This window comes from Camelus dromedarius, chromosome 2 (assembly GCF_036321535.1).
Source record: "Camelus dromedarius isolate mCamDro1 chromosome 2, mCamDro1.pat, whole genome shotgun sequence".
Taxonomy (NCBI): Eukaryota; Metazoa; Chordata; class Mammalia; order Artiodactyla; family Camelidae; genus Camelus; species Camelus dromedarius.
The window spans coordinates 118877289-118896232 of record NC_087437.1 but is presented as its reverse complement, the minus strand read 5'-3'; the positions used below and the strand labels follow the sequence as shown (position 1 = coordinate 118896232).

Below are 18944 nucleotides of genomic sequence, written 5' to 3'. Positions count from 1 at the left end.
CAGCAGCCCCTGAGGGTGGCCCAAGATAAAGGGACGAGCCCTTCATGGGGGATGACTTGAGAGCCACTTGTCAGGGCACAGAAAACTTTCTCCTTCCTTGGAGGGGTGAGGGTGCGGACGGAGTGCCCGGAGCATGGGATGTCATTGCAGATGTGCCCCCCACCCGCTAAGCGCTGCAAGGGCAGGGGACCAGCCTTACTCCCTGCTCCTCCCTGTCCTCTCCCCAGCCCCCCTGGAGATTGTGACCCCCTCACCCCCTGGTCCTCACGGGGGTCCGGGTGGGGTGCCTGTTGATCCTCTTAAGGCCTGATAATCACCTGGAAATTGAGGTCATCAAGGGAAATCAGGGACGTGTGATTAAAGATACACTATTTCCTGTAAATTTTCCACACGTTACTACCTCAGCGCTCATGGCATCTCCGCCGTGATCCTCTGAGTCCCTACACTGGGCTCTTTGAAGCCCCGGAGAGCTGTGGCCGGCTTGTGCTGCTTTTACGAAGTGGCTCCTGATTTAATGTGTTGTAAGCGATGTGCTGCGGCGCAGCCCCCATGCTTGTGACAAAGACGAGAGGTGGATGTTGGACTCCTGTGGCCTCTTCCGGCCCCTGAGGTTTCCCCTGGAGGGAAAGGGCCACCTTGAGTTGCCAGGTGTGACTCAAAAACTCAGGGGCAATGAGTGCCACTCTCCCAAGGTCCTGCCTCCTCTCAGGCACGCTGGTTTCCAAGAGCAAAAGAGCGATGCTGTGCTGGGTCTCAGCCTCGGAAAGGAAGGCTGTGCAGCCCACGCGCAGGAGGCTCCCACCCCGCAGCGGCGGTGCACGCAGGCCTGCTCCCCGGGCGTCGCGGTGGGGGCGCGTTTCTTCTTTAGTGCCTCCTGTGATTTATATGACGTGTGTTTGCCTTCCGTTTTGTATCTTTTTTAAACTATAAAATTCAATGGTGGACGATTGTACAAATAAATTATGCTTTTTTTTTCCAAACAAGTGTCAAGCCTTGAGTGATCTTCGTGGCGAGCAGAAACAGCCTGCTTGTACTCACCGGGCCGTGACCTTGGGGCAGCTGCTGCGTGGTGGGGGCAGGGTTGAGGCGAGGTGGGGCCAGCGACCCCGGTCTTCTGGGTGTCCCCCCTGTTCCCACGGCCTGTCCTGTCCGAGCTGACTTGAGGACAGCTCCTGAATGGCCATCGCCTGTGCCTCCCTCTTCTCCCAGATTCAGACCCTGAGACCAAACTCTTCTCGAGCTCTCTGCCCAGTGTCCCACGCGCCCTCAGACCCAGCCTGCCCAAGCTGGAGTCCAGCATCTCGTCCCAGGAGCTGTCTTCCTCAAACCCCTGTGAGCTCGTGTATTAGCTGCTTCGTCAATAGCGAGTGTCCCCGGCCCTGGAGGGTGTGACACGAGTGAGAGAGAGAGACGGGGTGAGTGTTCCCTGCCTCAGACAGAAGCCCATTCTTACTCTCCCAGTTCCCCAGATCCAGGAGTTCCCAGCACACAGCAGGTGATCAGAGAACAATGACTGCTGACTGTCTTCATTAGGTCAAGTTGGGTTAAAGTTATGAGACAAGCTATGAGGAAAAGGTAAAGAAAGCACACGTTTGTCAGGCAATATTCTTAAATGCAGCTGATTCTGTTATTTGAGGTAATTACGTTGTACAGAGTCCTCGCGAGCATTCAGTCGGTGAAACCTGAATCCATGCTGCTCAGGGACAAACAGGGTCAGGTGGCTGCCAGCCTCCGGTCTTTGTCACCGATCGGTATACAACCCTGTTCAGTGTGTGTTCGTTTAAAGACACCTCGCTGGTGTGTGTCGTTGGTTCACTGACACTGAGCTCACAGCCGGCAGCCCTGGGCTCACTCCTGAGGGACGCTCATCTAACCACGTGGCTTCCCCAGGGGGCGCGGCCCAGCCTTCCTGCCCTCGCCCCTAGACAGCTCCTCCCGCTGTGCGTGGGGCCGCTTTGACAGGGAAATCGGCAGCGAAGAGTGCAAAAGCGAAGAAAACGCGGCACTACACGGGCTGTGGAAAGGGTCCCTGTGAGCAGTCTGAGTGGAAGCGACAGGCAGGTCCCCCTGTGCCACCTCAGTGGGCAGCCCAGTTTCTTTCCCCTCTGCCCGCATCCACAGAAGCGCTGCTAGTAATGCTGTGGGGTAACAAGCAAATTGTGGCGAGTAGGTGAATCCACCAGTAAGGGATCCGGGAATAAGGAAGACCGACCGTTCACCTAAAATTGTCCACGTGGGCAAGGCGCTGGCCCTTCCGAGTTTCCATGATGCATGTCACTCCGGAGCCCCCTTGTGAATGGCTTTACTTTGGGAGGAGGTTGGTTTCCCTTAAAAGATCAGCCAGGATGCTGAGACTAGGAAATACTGACATTTTTGTATTTAAACATTTAATAGAGACATAAGTTAATTTGCTTGATACAAATGAACCCCAATACTGATTAAAGTGGAAAGACGGGTCTTAATAAAAGCGTGGGATCTGGGCTGCTCATTTCCTTGCTCCTCGCAGCTGCAGCAGGTGGTGAGTCCAGAGCAGAAAACGAATCCCCCTTGATCCGCTTCTCCCTGAGCTTTACGGGGAGGGAGGGCACGCTGCCTTCAACTCAGGTCCCTGGTCTGTTCCCAGCTCTTTCCTTCTTGCTCTCCTATGGTTTCCCTGACCCGATCCCGATTTCAGAGACGTTTTCCCTTCTGACCGAGGCTTTACCCCTGAACCTGACTTTGTAAAGGAGCCGCACACACCCCAGCTTGGAGTCAAATCCCATGGCCACGGCACTTTCGGCTTTGGACCCAGAGACGGTGACGCATGAGGTGACACCAGCCAGAGCTCTCCCCCGGGTTCAACCGGTGTTTTAACAAAAGGGCTACAATTTATGTGGCTCCCAAAGAAACATTTACAAAATTCACTGCGTACCAGCTACCTCATTTAAAATAAATTAACCCCATGAATTTTGGTGTTTGAGCCATTGCTTTGCTATGATTAAAGGCCCTGTTCTTACAATCCCCTGAGAATCCACTGATCCATTTGGACCCACTGAACCACGGAAAGCCAAAGCCGTTGCCCCTTCTGCTGCATTACAGCTCCCTGGTGGCCAACCGGCCACTTGGACTGGATTCCTTTCCCCCCAAACAGAAACTGATGGAGGAAATTCACCCTGGCTGTCCGGTTGCTTTTGTTTTTGCTTTTTGCTCGAAGAGGAAAATAATAAAGGCAGGTGCTCCATAGCATCTTAGAAGATAGTCACGAACCCAGAAAGTCATCTGGACAAGTGCCCAGCATAACCCATGCCCACTCCATCCCAGAACATTTACTGAGCACCTGCTGATGTCAGGCCCTGCATTGGTCAGTCCAGTGTTATCTGGCCCCTCTCCTTGCTCTGCTCCAAACTCAGCTCTGTCCTATGAGGTGAACTGAGCCCCAGGCTTGCCTGGATGTCCTGTGAGTGGGCATCTGTGCTAATCTAGTCTACTCTGCACAGGTTGATGGACCTTCGAGCCAGTGCTGTGGAGCAGGCAGCAGGGTCTGGAGATGCAGGTTCTGATCCCGGAGCTGCCCCTCATGGGTGGAGATGGGGATGGGCGATGGGGGAGGGGCAGTTCACAGCTTGTCTGAGCCCCACCCCCACTGAGTGAGGGGTCACACTGAGTGGACTCCAGGGCTGTCTCTCCCTGTCCCTCCTTGGGAGGAGGGACAGTGTACTTTCCCCCTATCGATGGCTGGTCAGACAGGCCTGGGGGGCACCGAGACCCCTGCTTCTTGTGGCTAAAAGGAAAGCAACTGTCAGCACCTTCTGAGCTCCCCGCAGACTTGTTCCCTGGGGAAATTCCCGATCTCTGAAGCACATACTGTCGGCTTTCTCCCTCCATCCTGTGGAGGACTCGCTGGGAAAACTGAAACAACAGCAAAGAACCCTTGGCAACACTGACCCTCTGGCTGGTTCGGGTCTAGGCAGATGCTGCCCTTGGTGGCCAGGATGCCTGGTACTGGAGCAGTTACTCAGGCCAGACACGAGGGGGCGCCGAGTAGCCTGAGCGCCCTCTCTTGTGCATAAATTCCACAGCGTCCCAAAGCCCTGAGATCACTGAGCCCTGAGTGTCAGAGGGACCTGGGATGGAGGGTGGGCGGGGGCTGGATGGTTGTCCAGCTTGGCCTGGGAGTGGACAGATATCCAGGCAGTCACTCCCTCTCTGACCGGGTGCCTGTGAGTGTCCCCAGCTCTGCTCAGTCCAGGGGGGCAGTCAGGACCCCACCGTGCTGTTTGGGCAGCTCATGCTGAATATTCTGCCCTCCCTGCCTGCTGGCCCTGCACCTCCTGCAAAACCCCACTGGGGGGGCAGCGACCCCTCTGGACTCGGGCTTGGACCTTTCAGCCCTGTGCCAGGTGCCCGGTGATGAAGCAGACTGCACACCTGAGCAGCACACATTATAAACGGCGACTGCCCATTGCTCCCCATTCTGCTCCATTTCTTAACTTTGTTCCCCATTTCCCTTCAGCCTCTTGTACATAACTGAGCACATTCCTTTGCTCAACTGTTCTTTCTGACCTGACCCAGCATGGAGGGCAGCCTCAGCGCCCATCGACCGCTCCCCTGGCTCCCACCTGCTGTCATTTACAACTTCCTCACCCAAATAAAGAACGTGTCAGAGAAATGTCTGGGAAAAATGACTTTATTAAAAATTGAAGAAACAGGCTTCGGTGTGCAGTCACACGTGGCACTAATGCCCCTAAAACGTCGGTGTGAAAGGCTATTACAGAAAGCAGGAAGACCCGTCTAGGATGCTGGTGCGTGGGTGAGTATCTGATGAAGAAAGGGAGAGAGTTGAGGGAAGGGGAAGAGCAAACAAGAAAATCGCTGGATGCCTGAAGCCCACCTGCTCGTCACAGCTCCTTACAAAGTCCTCACTCGCTAAGAGCAGAGAACCTACTAGTCGCTCAGGCATCTGTGAAATGGGTTGCTAATGATGCGAGGCTACCAGGGAAAGACGTTGGTCCTCCGCTCCCTAGGGATGTGTCCTGGAGACCCTGGACGGGCCGGAGGGCCGGTTTACCCAGGGAACTTGGCGAGCCGGCGCCGAGCCTGGGTCAGCCGCGACAGCCGCTCCTTCAGGAACTTCCTCTTGTCGCTGGTGTGGCTGCGCTCCTTCAGAAACCAGTCATACTCGTCCTTGTTCTGCAGGAGCTGCAGCATGCCCTTCTGCAGCTGCTGGCCAAACGACCGCAGCACAAAGTACTGGATGATCAAGGGGATCTGGCTGGAGATGCGGTTGCTGACCTCCTGGGAGGAAGGAAGGGACAGTTCATAGCAAGTGAGGGGCCGCTGCAGCCTGGACACCTGACTTCACCACAGGGCCTGGAGACAGACCCGACCTGGCAGGCGGCAGGTCCCCGCCTGGGTTCACAGCTGCCTGCATCCTCTCTGCTCTGGGCACAGGGGTGAGCGCCAACCCTGTGCTCCAACCACCTTCTCCTAGTTACTAAATCACTATTTTTCTTTAGTCCTTCTTTTCCTTTTTCTTTTTTCTTTCTTTCTTCTTCCTTCCTTCCTTCCTCCCTTTCTTTCTTTCTTTCTTTTTTTTTGATGGAGTTACTGGGAGTGAACCCAGGACCTCACACATGCTAAGTATGCTCTCCGCCACTGAGGTCTCTACCCTCCCCCTCTAAATGGTCACTTCTGATGGAAGAGGTTAAAATGTACTCTAAAAAGTACAGACGGACAGAGTACAAAAACTACAGTTTCAAGTTATTTAGAACTCTACTCCAAAGATTTTATGACCCTTTTTTTAAAACAAGGCTAAAATTATTTAGCAGGGAAGAGGCTCGGTCATTAATGGCCACAGAAGGGAGCCCTCTGAGTTCTACGTGTGTTGAAAATCAGTTTCAGCCTCTCCTGTCTCCTTCCCTATAACTGAGCAGTACCCCATGGGGCCTTCCCAGGACAGAGCCCCTCAAGTCCTCTGCCTGGCTTGTCTGTTAAAAAAAACTTTACCCAAGAATAAATTTTACCAGAAGAATTAAAAAAAAAAAAAAAAAGGAAAATAGTCAAGCAAGTTAAATAATAATCATTTAGCCATTAAACGAAGTCAAGGGCCCTTAGTTCCTCCTCAAAGGCTACAGATCATATTCTGAGCCATGTCCTTTGAGCTGTTTTACAGACAGTAAAACCCATACCAGGCGGAAGAAGTTAACTGCATGCTGCCCACCAGCAAGGAGACCCCAGACTGGATGGAGCCAGAAGGTGGACGCTGCTGACTCCCAGGTACCTCACCACCAGCCAATCAGAAGAATGTTCATGAGCTGATCACAGACCTCAAACCCTTTCCTTAGCATGTCGCCCCTTCCTCTTGTCCCTACAGAATCTCTGAAGAAAACCTAGAAAATAGGGGGTTGGCTGCAACAGCGCTTCCTTAGAAGATGCAGGAGGGCTCCTAGCCAGGGATGCGGGCAGCCTGCAGGAGCTGGACGAGGTGAAGAAACGGGCACCCCCTGACAGCCTCCATCAGGAATCGAGCCCGCCTGACACCTAGACTGTGGCCAGTGAGGACCGTCCTCAGCAGGAGAGTGGGGTTCTCACTAACATCAGAGACGAGGCATGGCTGTTAGTCCAATACTGCTTTAAGTTGCACTGAAGAGACCAGAGGCAAGAAAAGGAAGTTTGAGCTAAAAATGGAAAGAGGAGAGGAGGGTAAAACCACCATTTGCAAGAGGATGAGTGTTCGCTGGGCAAACTCGGGAGAATCAGCTGTAAAACCACCACCAGCAGGAAGAGGGTCAGTGCGGGTGACAGAGTCAGACAAAACACAGAAAGCACGCTTGCTAACAACAAGCAGAAGACGCATCGCGGGACAAGGCTCATGCACACTAGAGACAGAGATGAGACAAGGCGGAGGAGCAAACTTGAGACGTGTTCACGGCCTTCCTGCAGAGAACTCTAGAACACTTCGGAGGCCACCCAGAAGGAGCTCTTACAACTGGGAAGACTCAAGACGTTCTTGGAACTGAAGCTGCAGGCGGGACGGAGATCGCTCATCAGCTGACGTGAACTAGGGAGCGTATCCATGGTCACCCGTGGTGACCCGCGATCTCCTTGGACAGGAACATCTAAAGTCACAAAGATGGCGACTCTTCTGTGCAGACCTGTGCACTGAGTGCCGTCCCAGTAAGGATGCCAACAGTTCCCTTGTTTCATAAGGAACTCGACAAGCTACCTCTAAACTTCATACTGAAACTGGAACAGACAAGAAGAGGCACCCAATGTCTGCACAGAGAGGCAGGAGCACAGGTAGTTGTGCCCCGTGTTCACTGCAGCCTCATTCCTGAGGGGCCGAAAGGTAGGGACAGAGCTAGTGTCCGTGGCCCGATGGATGGATGGACAAATGCAGGACATACACACCATGGAGTATCATCCCCTTCAGCAGAGGAAGGGAGCCCTGACACCTGCCACACGTGTCCTCTCAGGGGATCAGAAAGGATGAACCTTGAGAACATTATGCTGCAGAGAATAAGCCAGACACCAGAGGACAAATACTGTGAATCTAGTTACATGAGCTACGGAGAACAGGACAATTCAGAGGCAGAAGGCAGAATGGGGTGCCAGCGGCCAGGCAGGGGGTGGGGAATGGGTGTTCAGTGGGAGCAGAGTTTCATTTGGGGAAGATGAAAAAGTTCTGGAGATGGTTGGTAGTGATGGTTGCTCGCCAGCGTGGATGGGCTTAGGGCCACTGAATCGTACACCTGAAAACAGTTAAAATGGTAAATTTCATGTGATATATGTTGTATCGCATTATAAAAAAAGGAAAAAAAGGAAATGAGGGGCAGTGGGTTTAGCATCGTACAAAGATGGACAGTTGTGGGGAGGGTAGAGCTCAGTGGGCACGCCCGTGCCTGGCAGGCACGGGGTCCTGGGGGAAACCCCCAGTACTGCCATCTAAATGAATAAATAAGTGAATAAGGAAGTAAATCAATACATAACATCTTTCCTGCCTAGACTTTTGCAAATCCCCACAGCTCTGAGCTGGGCACCCTTCCCCGAGGTGACTGAGAGGGCCCTTCGCATCGTGTGAAATGCGGGGTGGCTGTCCAAGCACGTGTCGCTGCGGCCAGCTGCCTCTGAGCTCCAGTGCTGCTGGACGGGTTTCCTCATACCCCTCTCACTGACGATCCACAAGAACCCTGAGCGGAGACATCGTTTTACAGAGAAGAAAGCTGAGGCTCAGAGAGGTTAAGCAACTTGGCCAGGACCACACAGCCAGCAAAACCAGACACGAGTCACAGGCTTCTCATCTATCCGATGGAGCTGCTTCCTCGGAGGTTCACCAAGGACTGAACCGTGGAGCTGGTGGTCCCCTTGCACAGACAACAGGAATGAAGGGAGAGGCATTCACACACAAGGGAACAGGCGAACAGCGCCTTTCTCAGACACTCGCCGACTCACCTCGTGGTAGGCGGTCAGGTGCTGAAAGATCTCTGCTATAGAGGGGTCTATGGAGGGGCTCGGCTGAAAGGACCAAGGCTGCAATTTTTTCTTCCTTTCTTCTTCGGCCTCCTTCTCCCTGGCCTTCTGCAGCGCACCCCGGTACACCTTGTCCTGGCAGTAGACGATCTGCTCCATTTGGAAGTGTAATCGGATCAGCTTCTCAGCTTCATTTTCTAGATCTAATTTAATGTCCTCAACTTTGGACTACGGCGAAAGAGAAACATGACAACATTTCCCTCTGGAATGAATCAAGCAGTCGGAAGAAAATAAATCTTTGTAAGCGCCACCCCCAGCAGGTGCCAACTTCTGCCCGACGTGGCTGGCTTCTCCAAGGCGGACTCCCGCCCCTGGTGGAGGTCAGAATTCCCCAGGGAGCCCGAGCCGCACGGGTGACCAGACCCCTCATCCCCAGGGCCCGGGACCAGCACGGGCTCTGTTCTCAGGTCTCATTTCTAGCCTCTTCGTTTTCTCTTTTACAGGCTTTTCCATCTGATGAGGAGGAGTGTTTTTCCACCAGAGAGCTCACAGGGATAAGTGGGGGCCAGATTTAAATCAGGCAAACTCCATAAGTTTCATGCTTCTGGGGGAGGGGGACTTACTGGATAATGATGATAATGAAGATCAGGGGATTACCAGCTGGAGGTGATCAAGAAGGATGAAAAAGAAGTTGAGGAAGGAGAGGATGACAGTGCCAGAGGCGAGGGTGACTCTTAAGCACATAGTGGGGTTTAGAATCTTGTCCCATTATTTCTTCACCTAGGCTCTTGTCCAAGATCAAAATTTTCACCAGGTCCTCTCCCCTAGTATCTTTGCACATCTCTCTGTTTCCCTCCTCCTGGTCCTTCCCATGTCCTTTGATTCATATTGCCCTGCGCCTAGTCCCGTTTTCACGTCCCTTGACGCTCCTAGTAGTTAAGTCTTACCCTGCAAGTGGCTGTCAGAGAGCCAGGAGGAAATCTTACACACGGAAAGTATCTGGACCCCCGGACTTCACTGGGTACCACCGAGGGTGATGTGTGACGCCAGGTGCATCCTGAACCTTTTCTTCTATGTTCAGTACATCCTGCTGAAGCAGGCCTTCTTTTTTTAATTGAAGTATGGTTGGTTTACAATGTCGTATTAATTTCTAGTGTACAGCACAGTGATTCAGTTATATATATATATAATATACACATTCCTTTTCATACTCTTCTTTGTTATGGGCTATTGCAAGGTATTGAATACAGTTCCATGTACTACACAGTAGGACCTTGCTGTCTATCTGTTTTATATATATTAGTGTGTAACTGCAAATGCTAAACTCCCAATTTCTCCCCCCACCTCCCACCCCTACCTGAAACCAAAATTTTGTTTTCTATGTTTGCGAGGCAGTTTTTGTTTTGTAGATGAGTTCACTTGTCTCATTTTTTTAGATTCCACATATAAGTGGTATCATATGATATTTTTATCTCTCTTTCTGGCCTACATCACTTAGTAAGACAATTTCCATGACAATCCAAGTCATTACAAATGAAATTATTTTATTATTTTTTGTGGCTGAGTTATATTCCAACTTCTTTATCCATTATCTGTCAATGGACATTTAGGTTGCTTCCATGTCTTAGCTGTTGTAAATAGTGCTGCTGTGAACATTGGGGTGCGTGCATCTTTTCCAGTTAGAGTTCCCTCTCGATATACGCCCAGGAGTGGGATGGCTGGAGCACAGGGTAAGTCTGTTTTTGTTTTTTTATGGAAAGTCCATACTGTTTCCCAGGAGGACTGCAGCAAACTGCACTCCCACCCGCAGTGTAGGAGGGCTACGGAAGAAGGTCATTCTTACTCCCATTTTGGGGGTGAGGAGCGTCAGGCCAGGCAGGTTAAGTGGCCCCAGGAGCTCCGGCTTGGGAAAGGCAGAGCCAGTCTTCCCCAGAGTGCGGGGTGCTGGGTGCTGGGTGCTAGGGGCACAACTTCAGTGTTGAAAGCCTCATCTGCAGTGTGAGGGCACCTGGAGGCGGGGTCTTGGGGGGTGGGTGGGTCTGGGCGGTGAGAGAGGAGCCCTGAAAATGGATGCAGCCCCTGGAAGAAGAGACACCAGAGAGCTCTCCCTCCAGCCCCCCTTGCCCCGGGGGAGGGACAGTGGGAAGGCAGCCGGCACCTGGGCCTGCCACTGCCAGGCCCTGCACGGGGAGGAGGAAGTGCGGTGGTGCCCGAGGCAGGACCAGGGACCCAGGCTCCGAGGGCAGCCGGCTCAGCTCTCCGGGCTGATTGGCGGGGGAGGGGGGCCTCGTTGCCCTTTTGCTCTCTTTCTTCATTCTTGAAACATCACTTAAAAACATTTTTTAAGGGAGTTACTGGGGTTTGACCCAGGACAGCATGCAGGCTAAGCACAGGCTCCACCGCTGACCTCCCTCCCCACAAGGATGGCAGGTTTACCCGTGGCTGCCTCAGTGGGCCTCCGCACTCAGGGCCACATTCTCCAGACGTGACAACGCTCTACACTCAGGACGGCTCTCTCGTGCTCCTGTGATTCAACATGTTGTTTGTGGATTCTCTTGACGCACTGGTCACATCGTTAGAGTCACTACTGAGCTTCGCGATTTCTTTCTCCAAATACGCGATAAAGAATCAACAGTCTTAACCTAAGAAATCTCATCCCTAGTGCCAGGCCTACATTTTTTTTAATTAAAAAAAATAACGTAAGGTTGGTTTTACCTTGGCAGTTCTGTGGAGGTTGAAAAACTCGTTAAAATGTGTTTCTGAAACATTTGTGAAGGCAAGCCGGACTATATCTGGTGAAAGAGAGACAGAGAAGCATTGCTAAGGGGTCGGGAGCTTCAGAGAGTGAGAAACGTCAGAGGGTGAAGCGGCAGGAGCAGCGCCCTCCGCCCGCCTCCCTCCAACCTCCCTTCTCTCCAAACGGGGAAGCTGAGATGTTTTACTCAAAAACTCCCTGGAGGAATTTTAAAACATAAATGTCCCCAGCATATTTACTTGGCATTAAAACATTTTAACTCAAGTATAAACAGTGGCAAAGAGTGTAATTTCTGGTAAATTACAAATATATCAATTGTTTATAGAAAAACACATCACTCTTTTAAATACAACAATAGAATCAAAATGGCCACGTTCTTCATTTGAAAGAAATACGCAAACAAGGTCTGATTTCAATCAGAAAGTTTACATTATTTCTTTCTATTTTTGAAACTCCTATTTCCATTTGTCTTCCTCACAGAATGTTATCTCAGTCTGATGGACAGTATCTTTGCGCTTGGAAATCTTCGACACCACATCACAGCTTTCCGAAACAGAAGCAGGTATCTGTGTGTATATATAGATACAAATGTTTTGACATGTTTTCTGTGACTGGAAGCCGAGAAGTGCTACAAATTCCTTCAGGACTGAATGAAGGATGCACACTTGGTCAGCACGACACAACCGCAGATTTTGCTACACAGCTCTTAAGCCTAGAGGCAGACTGTTACTAGAAATGCACCTCCTAATGGTCCGCTACGGGTCTGTCCCCACCACTAGCTGCAGGATCTATGAATGACTATGACTGTCACTCAGCGCTAAAATGAGACAGTTGAAGCCTGAGCGAAAAAGGTGTCAGCCAAGGAGGCAACAAAGAAAAGAGACTGGCTGAGACCTTGGAAACCAAGGGGCAGAGCACGTAGGGGGAGGGCGCGGTCAGCGCTGCGGGCTGCTGCGTTTCTGCTGGAGGCGGGGGGCACAGCTTCCTACTCGTACCTGACAGCAGGGACACCGCCCCAGGGCCACACAGCACCTCAGAACCTCAGAAACACTTCCAGAATGAGCACCTGTTTAATCGTCAGCCTGACTTCCCAGAGATTTAAGAAACAGCGTGCACTGAGGCTGCGAAGTACGCACAGCAGCGGAGTGGAGGGAGGTGACACAGGACAAGAAGCACACTCGGCCCTTGTCCCTGGGTCCCAGCACAGGCTCCTAAGTCCCCTAGAATTTCCTGGGTGATAGGAGCATCTCTCGTTCTAATGCGGTGACTCTCGGTGGCGCTAGAGGGCTCCAGCATGGGGACAGGTCGCCAGAAGGACCAAGCCCTGGTTAGCAGCCTGGAAGATTCAGTCCGACCTCCCCCTTCTCCCCAACCTCCGGAGGGTGGGTGAGGGGCTGGGAATTGAGTTAAAAATTGATGTCGCCTCCATAAAAGCCCTTAATGACAGGGTTCAGAGAGCTTCCAGAATGCTGAGCACATCCATGTGCCAAGAGGGTGAGCTCCCCCCAACTCCTCAGGACAGAAGCACTGCACTTGGGACCCGCCCAAACCTCACCCAATGTATCTCTTTCATCTGGAACTTTATAATATCCTTTATAATAAACTGGTAAAGGAAGCAAATCCTCTGCAACAAGCCAGTGAAGGGAAGTCGAGCGTGTTCCCGAGTCCTGTGAGCTGTTCTAGAAAATCATCAAGCCCAAGGAAGGGGTCAGGGGGACTCTGATTTACAGCTGGTCAACCAGAAGTACAGGAGCCAGCGGCCGTGCAGATGCCACCTGCAGTGGGCAGTCTCGGGGCCTGAGCCCTGACGCTGTGGGCTCCGGGCTGACTCTGCGTGGGCAGAGCTGGAACGAGCTGTTGCACTCCCAGCTGACATCTGGAAAACTGGCTGGGTTGTTGATGCTGCTGAAAACCCCCCAAAAGGAGGCACTGGCTTGACTTTGCCCTTTCCCGGCCCTAGAAATAAGACGCCTAAAAGCAAAACCGAGAACTCACCAGTTACTCTGTGCAGCATGTCGACAGCCGGCTCTTCCAGAATCTCCACCTGCTTTTTGATGATGGTCTCAAACGTCTTGTAATTCACAAACCCCGGCAACTCTCTGCCACGATACTGGTTTTCAAATTGCTGGATCTGTTTACAGATATCGTCATAGCCTACAGAAGGAAAGAGGGCCTCTGGGTTATTTTACAAATATAACCTTGGGGGGTTTTGTAAACACAGGATCATTCTGCACTTTCTGAAAATACAGACGGGCAGGGAAAAAAATCACATCTGATTTTCAAATAGGTATAGAATCAGGGATTGCAGTAAAGACACAGATCCCAAGGTGACTGTCCTTAGTCATCTCCAGACGGTGAGCATACAGCCAGGCTATGACGTCAGAAAGCGGGCGGTGACTGCAGAAACTTAGCGTAAGACACATTCTTGAACAGGTATTCAAGCAGGAAATTTTGCAAATCAAATTGGATTTTCAAAAACCTGCCTCATAGAATACCATACCCTGCAGGCCCTTCAAAAGTCAGAAACGACCATGACGCCCTGTGCAGTCAGGGACGCGGCACAGCTCGCTGGGCGGGAACAGGAGCAGGCAGCGCTATGAATCCGTGGCCCTGATAGAGCTAGAGCACTGACCCGAGGCGGCGCCACTGTTTACTCTGTAAAACATTTAGGTTTTCCTTTATACATCTGGAGTTCTTTTCCCCCTCAGCAGACGAGAGTATGGAGAAACCCCACAGGGGGTGCAAATTCAGCAGGGCTCTGGTTTCTTTTCTTTGCTAAATCAAGGATGGTAACCTGGTTACCCTCTTTTGCTCAGGAGATACTTTCTCACAGGCATTTTTAAAAAACTGAGGTCAATACACAAACCATAAAATTCACACTATTAAGGTGTACGGTTTTCAGCATAGTCACAAAGTGGTGCAACCATCGAGACCGTCTAATCCCCCAAGACTCCATCCCACGATGGAACCCTGTACCGACCAGCAGTCCCTCCCCGTTTCCCTCTCTCCTCAGCCCCTGGAAACCACTAATCAGCTTTCCAGGTCTATGGATTCGCCTCATCTGGACGTCCATATAAGTGCAACCATGCAGCAGGCGGCTTTTTGTGCCTGACCGCTTTCACTCGGCCTGACAGACTCCAGGTTCATCCGAGGTGTAGCGCGGGCCAGTCCCTCGTGCCTTTCTAGGGGTGAATAATGTTCCACTGAGAGCTGAACTCTGTCTCCCCAGAACTCGTTTGTTGAAGACCTATCTCCTGGTGCCTCAGAATGGGATGGTACTGGGACACAGGGCCTTTAAAGAGGCAGTGAAGGTGAAATGAGACCAGGAGGGGAGCCCTCACCGGTAACACTGGTCCTAACAGCAGGAGATCAGGACACAGACACACCCAGAAGGGTGACCACGTGAGGACAGTGGGAGAGGGCCGCCACCGGCAAGCCAAGACAGGAGGCCTCAGAAGAACCCGAACTGGTTGACACTTGATCTTGGACGTCCAGCCTCCAGCATTATGAGAAATTAAACTTCTGTTGCTTAAGACCCTCGGCACGACAGCCCTAGCAAATGGATACGTACCAGCAGACCACAATTTGCTTATCCATTCATCAGTTGATGTACATATGGGTGGTTTCCATTTCTTGGCCATTATGGACAGTGCTGACAAGGACATTCAGAACGCATTTATGTGAACACACACGTCCATTCTCTGGAGGATGGACCTACGAATGGAACCGCTGGTCATGTGGCAGCACATGCTGAGCGTCCGGAGGAACTGCTGGAAAGCTTCCCAGAGCAGCTGCACCATTATTCTTCCTCCAGCGGTGCGGGGGTTCTGCCGTCTCTAGACTCTTGTCAACACTCCCTGTCAACGTTTTGCTGACAGGCATCCGAGCAAGTGTGAGGTGGCGTCCCGCTGTGGGTTGATTTTGCATTTCTCTGCTGGATAATGAGCTTGAGCACCTTGTCATGGTCTTATTAGCCACAGGCACATCTTCTTGCTTGGAAGGATGTCTACACCAATCCTTTGATCATCCTTAAACTGGATTGTTTGTTTTTTGTGCTTGAGCTGTAGAGCTTTTTATATACTCTGAATACATGACACTTGTCAGATGTAAAATTTGTAAATGTTCCCTCCCAACCTGTGGGTGTCTTTCCACTTCCGTGCTAGCGCTCTCTGATGCACAAATGGTTCCTATTCAGATGAATCCAAATGATCTTTTTTTTTTTTTTTGCTGCTCCTCTTTTAGGGGTCCCGTCTGAAGAAAAGAGAACCACTGCTGAATCCTGCTCACGAAGGTCTAATCCTATGTTTTCTTCTAAGAGTTTTACAGTCTCAGCCATACTTGTTGGTTTTTGACCCATTTTGAGTTTATCTTTTGCCTCGAGGGTGAGTTAGGGGTTTCAGTTAATTCTCTTGCATTTGGGTGCCCAGTGATACGTAACTGATCGTTGCTGGGAGGGGTTTAGCATCTAAAAACTGAGACACTAGCTCACAGGCCGCCTGCCCTACACACTTACACCATAAAAACCTGGCTGGACAGTGCACGGGGGACCGCTGGAGGTCAAGGGCTGTCGTCGTCCTTGAACGGGGTCCCCCGGCTGACGAGAGGGCACAGCACGCAGCAGCGAGCCGCCCTCTCTCCGCGGGTGGATTTAGCTCCTGCAAACAGCGCAGGGACCACGGAAATGGGGCAAGTGACTGCCGCGAAATGAGCTTTCCGGACTTTTCTCCCTCAAGGGCACTGTTCCTTACCCTCCCTGCCCTCTGGCAAGGAACAAAGGTGTCACCTCTGCTTTATGTAGAAACTTGCATGATTTATCTTCCCATGTTCCTGACTCAGAGCCCAGGAGGCCTGCCAATCTGAACCTGGGGTCAGCCGAAATCAATAAGGAACACACCTGCCACCCCAAGTTGTTTGAATAAAAGCAAAGTTACTTGATATTGTCCTCAGTGGCTGATCTATGATTAGCTTCAGGCGTCTTGAAATATTAAAAGTAAACTTCAGATCACAGTGTCTACCTTTTTCAGACTCTGGAGGCTTTGATGATGCGAGGCTGGTACCTCACGTGCTGTTCTCTGTGCCTTTCATCACTGCGGCTGTGAAATCTATCACCAAACGCCTCAGGCTTCAAGGCCTCGGTAGGTTAAGGGAGAGGGAATCGGGGCCGTTTCAGGGGCAGCCCGACTGGCAACGCAAAGAGCCTCACACACGCGCCAGGCCCACGGGCTCTCTGCGGACGGAGGGCTGCTCTTCTGAGCGTCTCCAAGGAGACGGGCCAGGGAGGCTGCGTTTTCTCTCTGGGTGTCCTTTGAAATCGGTACTAGAGGCTTCCGGGCCAGACTCAGGGATATGAAACGGCAAACGAGACTTTCCCACTACTAACCCCTTACCGTGGCCGCCTTCACCAACGGCATCTCCCCCACCCCGCCCTGGGCTCGACCCCCTTGCCAGGTCTCCCTTGTTGCCTGGGCTCACCTTTTTGGAAATGTTTTTCGATCACAGCACTCCATTTGCTGAACTCACTTCGGATTCTGGTAAACAGCCGAGACTTGTGCTCCCCCACGCATTCCTCCCCTTGAATTAAAACTGTGATCTCCTTATTAAACGCATCAATTTTCTGTCAAGAAGAAAAACACATGGATAAGGGTAGATACTCCAGATACGAGCAAGGTGGTCTGGGGGTCGCATGCATGAAGCGGAGGGCGAGTCCCTCTTTCCTGCCTGAGGGGTTTGTGCGCGGAGGGGAGAGAAGAGGCTTTGGCAGCGGATGACCCCCTCCCGCCCTCCCTGCCTTCAGGGTCCCCCTGATGAGGAGCCAATGGCAGCAGTGGGATGGTCCCCTAAGCCCGGCCCCTTTTCGGTGCCAAAGGGGCAGAGTGACCTGGATTAGCTCTGGGGGAGTGAAGACAGACGTGCCCGAGGAACACGACCCCTTTCCGCACAGTGACGCACGAGTCTGCAGCTTGGTCCCCTGGCAACACTCACCTCTATCAGAAGGAACATTTTTCCACTTTTGTCTTCCGGGATGTCGGAGCCACACTTCTGTAACTCCTCTGATATTTTCTGGTGACTCTCCTTTATCTGATTTTCTAACAGGGGCAGGGATTTCTGAGAACAGAAAACAATGGTAATACACAGATGTGGGCAGGATGAGCAGAGGCCCGGGGTTCTCCTGCAGGTGCTGGACAGTGGCCCAGGGCGCTCCATTCCTGGCCCCTCTAGAAGGCAGATGTTCCCAAAGGAGGGGGGTGTGGGAGCAGGAACTGCTGCCCATTAGGCCTCCCCCCTGCCCGCTCCTGTGGAAGCAGCCTCAGAGCCACGCTGCGTGCCTACGGGTCCTGTGACAGCAACACAAGGACCACGTCCCTCTGGGAGCCTGTGGCATAAACTGTCCTCAGGGGGACTAGCAAAACCCGTGTGTCTAGTGGGTCCTGAAAAAGTGGCCATCGGAATAATTTGAAATTCAACATTTGTAGGTTGTTGTTAACCGATTAAAAGTTATCAGGGACTTCTGTCTCTCATCACATGGTGACTGCACCTGCTGGCTTGCCCGCCAACCGCAAACACCTCAAACTGCTGGCCTGAGGGTCACAAGCACCCCTTTAAATGTGTCAGTGAGCCGGCAGGGGCAGGTCAGAGACAGAACTCCAAGGCCAGGTGACAGTGGGTGCCCAGTGACTCAGGTGCCAGGGTGCCGGGGGAAGGGCTAAATGTACAGTGGGCTGCGCAAGGCGGGGAGTCCTGCATGCAGCCGGGACTCCAGCCAGCTCCGCTCTCACTGTAACGGTCAGCAAGGAACACCCCTGCCGTCCGGCCCCACTCCTGGCCTGAACGCCGGGGCTGGGAGGAGGGGAGAGAAAGTCTCCCCTGGGAATCTGTAACCACAAGCCAGCACTCAAACACATCTACACTTTCAACGTCACACTCCCTAAAGTGTCCCCAAACTCAGGCTGAAAATCTAACGTGATTCAGAAACACTAAAGGGCCTGCCTGGGGCCTGGCAGAAACAAACACGGTGTTCCCTGCAGAAGCCCTTTTGAACCTAGGCCCCCACAGACACCCTCAGACCAGGTTCCAGGAAAGAGAGGCTCACAGTCCCAACTCCAGCCAAGTCCCTTGGGGACGGCTGGGAGAACCCGGCTGCCGACGTTGGAATCATCCCGTGAAAAAAAAGACAGAAATACGAGCAAAGACATGGTATAAAAGGTTTGTAAATGTGAAAAAGCAAGAGACTCTGTCCAGGCAGATTTGAAAAGGACCACAGAGAAATCTCAGAAGTGGCCCACACGACCGTCACAGCGACCCCGACGCCATGACAGCGGTTGGCAGTGAGAAAGGAGCGGGTGGTGCCGTGCTCGGAGAGTCTAGTTTTCACCCAGGCCAAGTGCATCCGCACCATCAGCATCCCACTCAGCGTGTGGGTCTCTGACGGGCAACGTCCGCAACACCTGGGGAGCCCAGGCCGCATCGGGGTGCCCTGCGCCTCACTAAGGCCCCCAGGAGGTCGCAGTGAGTGACCAGCGCGGCCCAGCTTCGCGCCTGCGGGACTCTATTCAGAGAACGGGCCGCTCTGCGTGCACTTACACAGATGTGCGTGATGAGCTCTGCGGTCAGTTTCTCCGCCAGGCGGGGGACCGTGGCCCTCCCTTCCTCCAGAAGATCCCTGCAAGAGAAGACAGCGAACACGTCCACCTGGGTCTGGCCGGACGACGCAAGCCTGCTCACTGCTGCCGGGAGAAGCCAC

General features: G+C 52.4%; 1 protein-coding gene across 3 annotated transcripts in view; it reads right to left on the bottom strand.

Moving 5' to 3' along the window:
* Nucleotides 1-4650: 4650 nt before the first annotated feature.
* Nucleotides 4651-18944, bottom strand: part of LOC116155343 (interferon-induced GTP-binding protein Mx1-like) — a 31008-nt gene continuing 16714 nt past the window's right edge. For all 3 annotated transcript variants that reach the window (XM_064476095.1, XM_064476092.1, XM_064476090.1), the window contains 7 exons: nucleotides 18785-18863; nucleotides 17186-17308; nucleotides 16676-16817; nucleotides 13199-13357; nucleotides 11164-11240; nucleotides 8431-8676; nucleotides 4651-5274 (listed from right to left, as the gene is read on the bottom strand). In XM_064476095.1, coding sequence (XP_064332165.1) covers nucleotides 5044-5274; nucleotides 8431-8676; nucleotides 11164-11240; nucleotides 13199-13357; nucleotides 16676-16817; nucleotides 17186-17308; nucleotides 18785-18863 — 1057 coding nt within the window. In that variant the 3' untranslated portion in view covers nucleotides 4651-5043. The remainder of the gene's footprint in view (nucleotides 5275-8430; nucleotides 8677-11163; nucleotides 11241-13198; nucleotides 13358-16675; nucleotides 16818-17185; nucleotides 17309-18784; nucleotides 18864-18944) is intronic.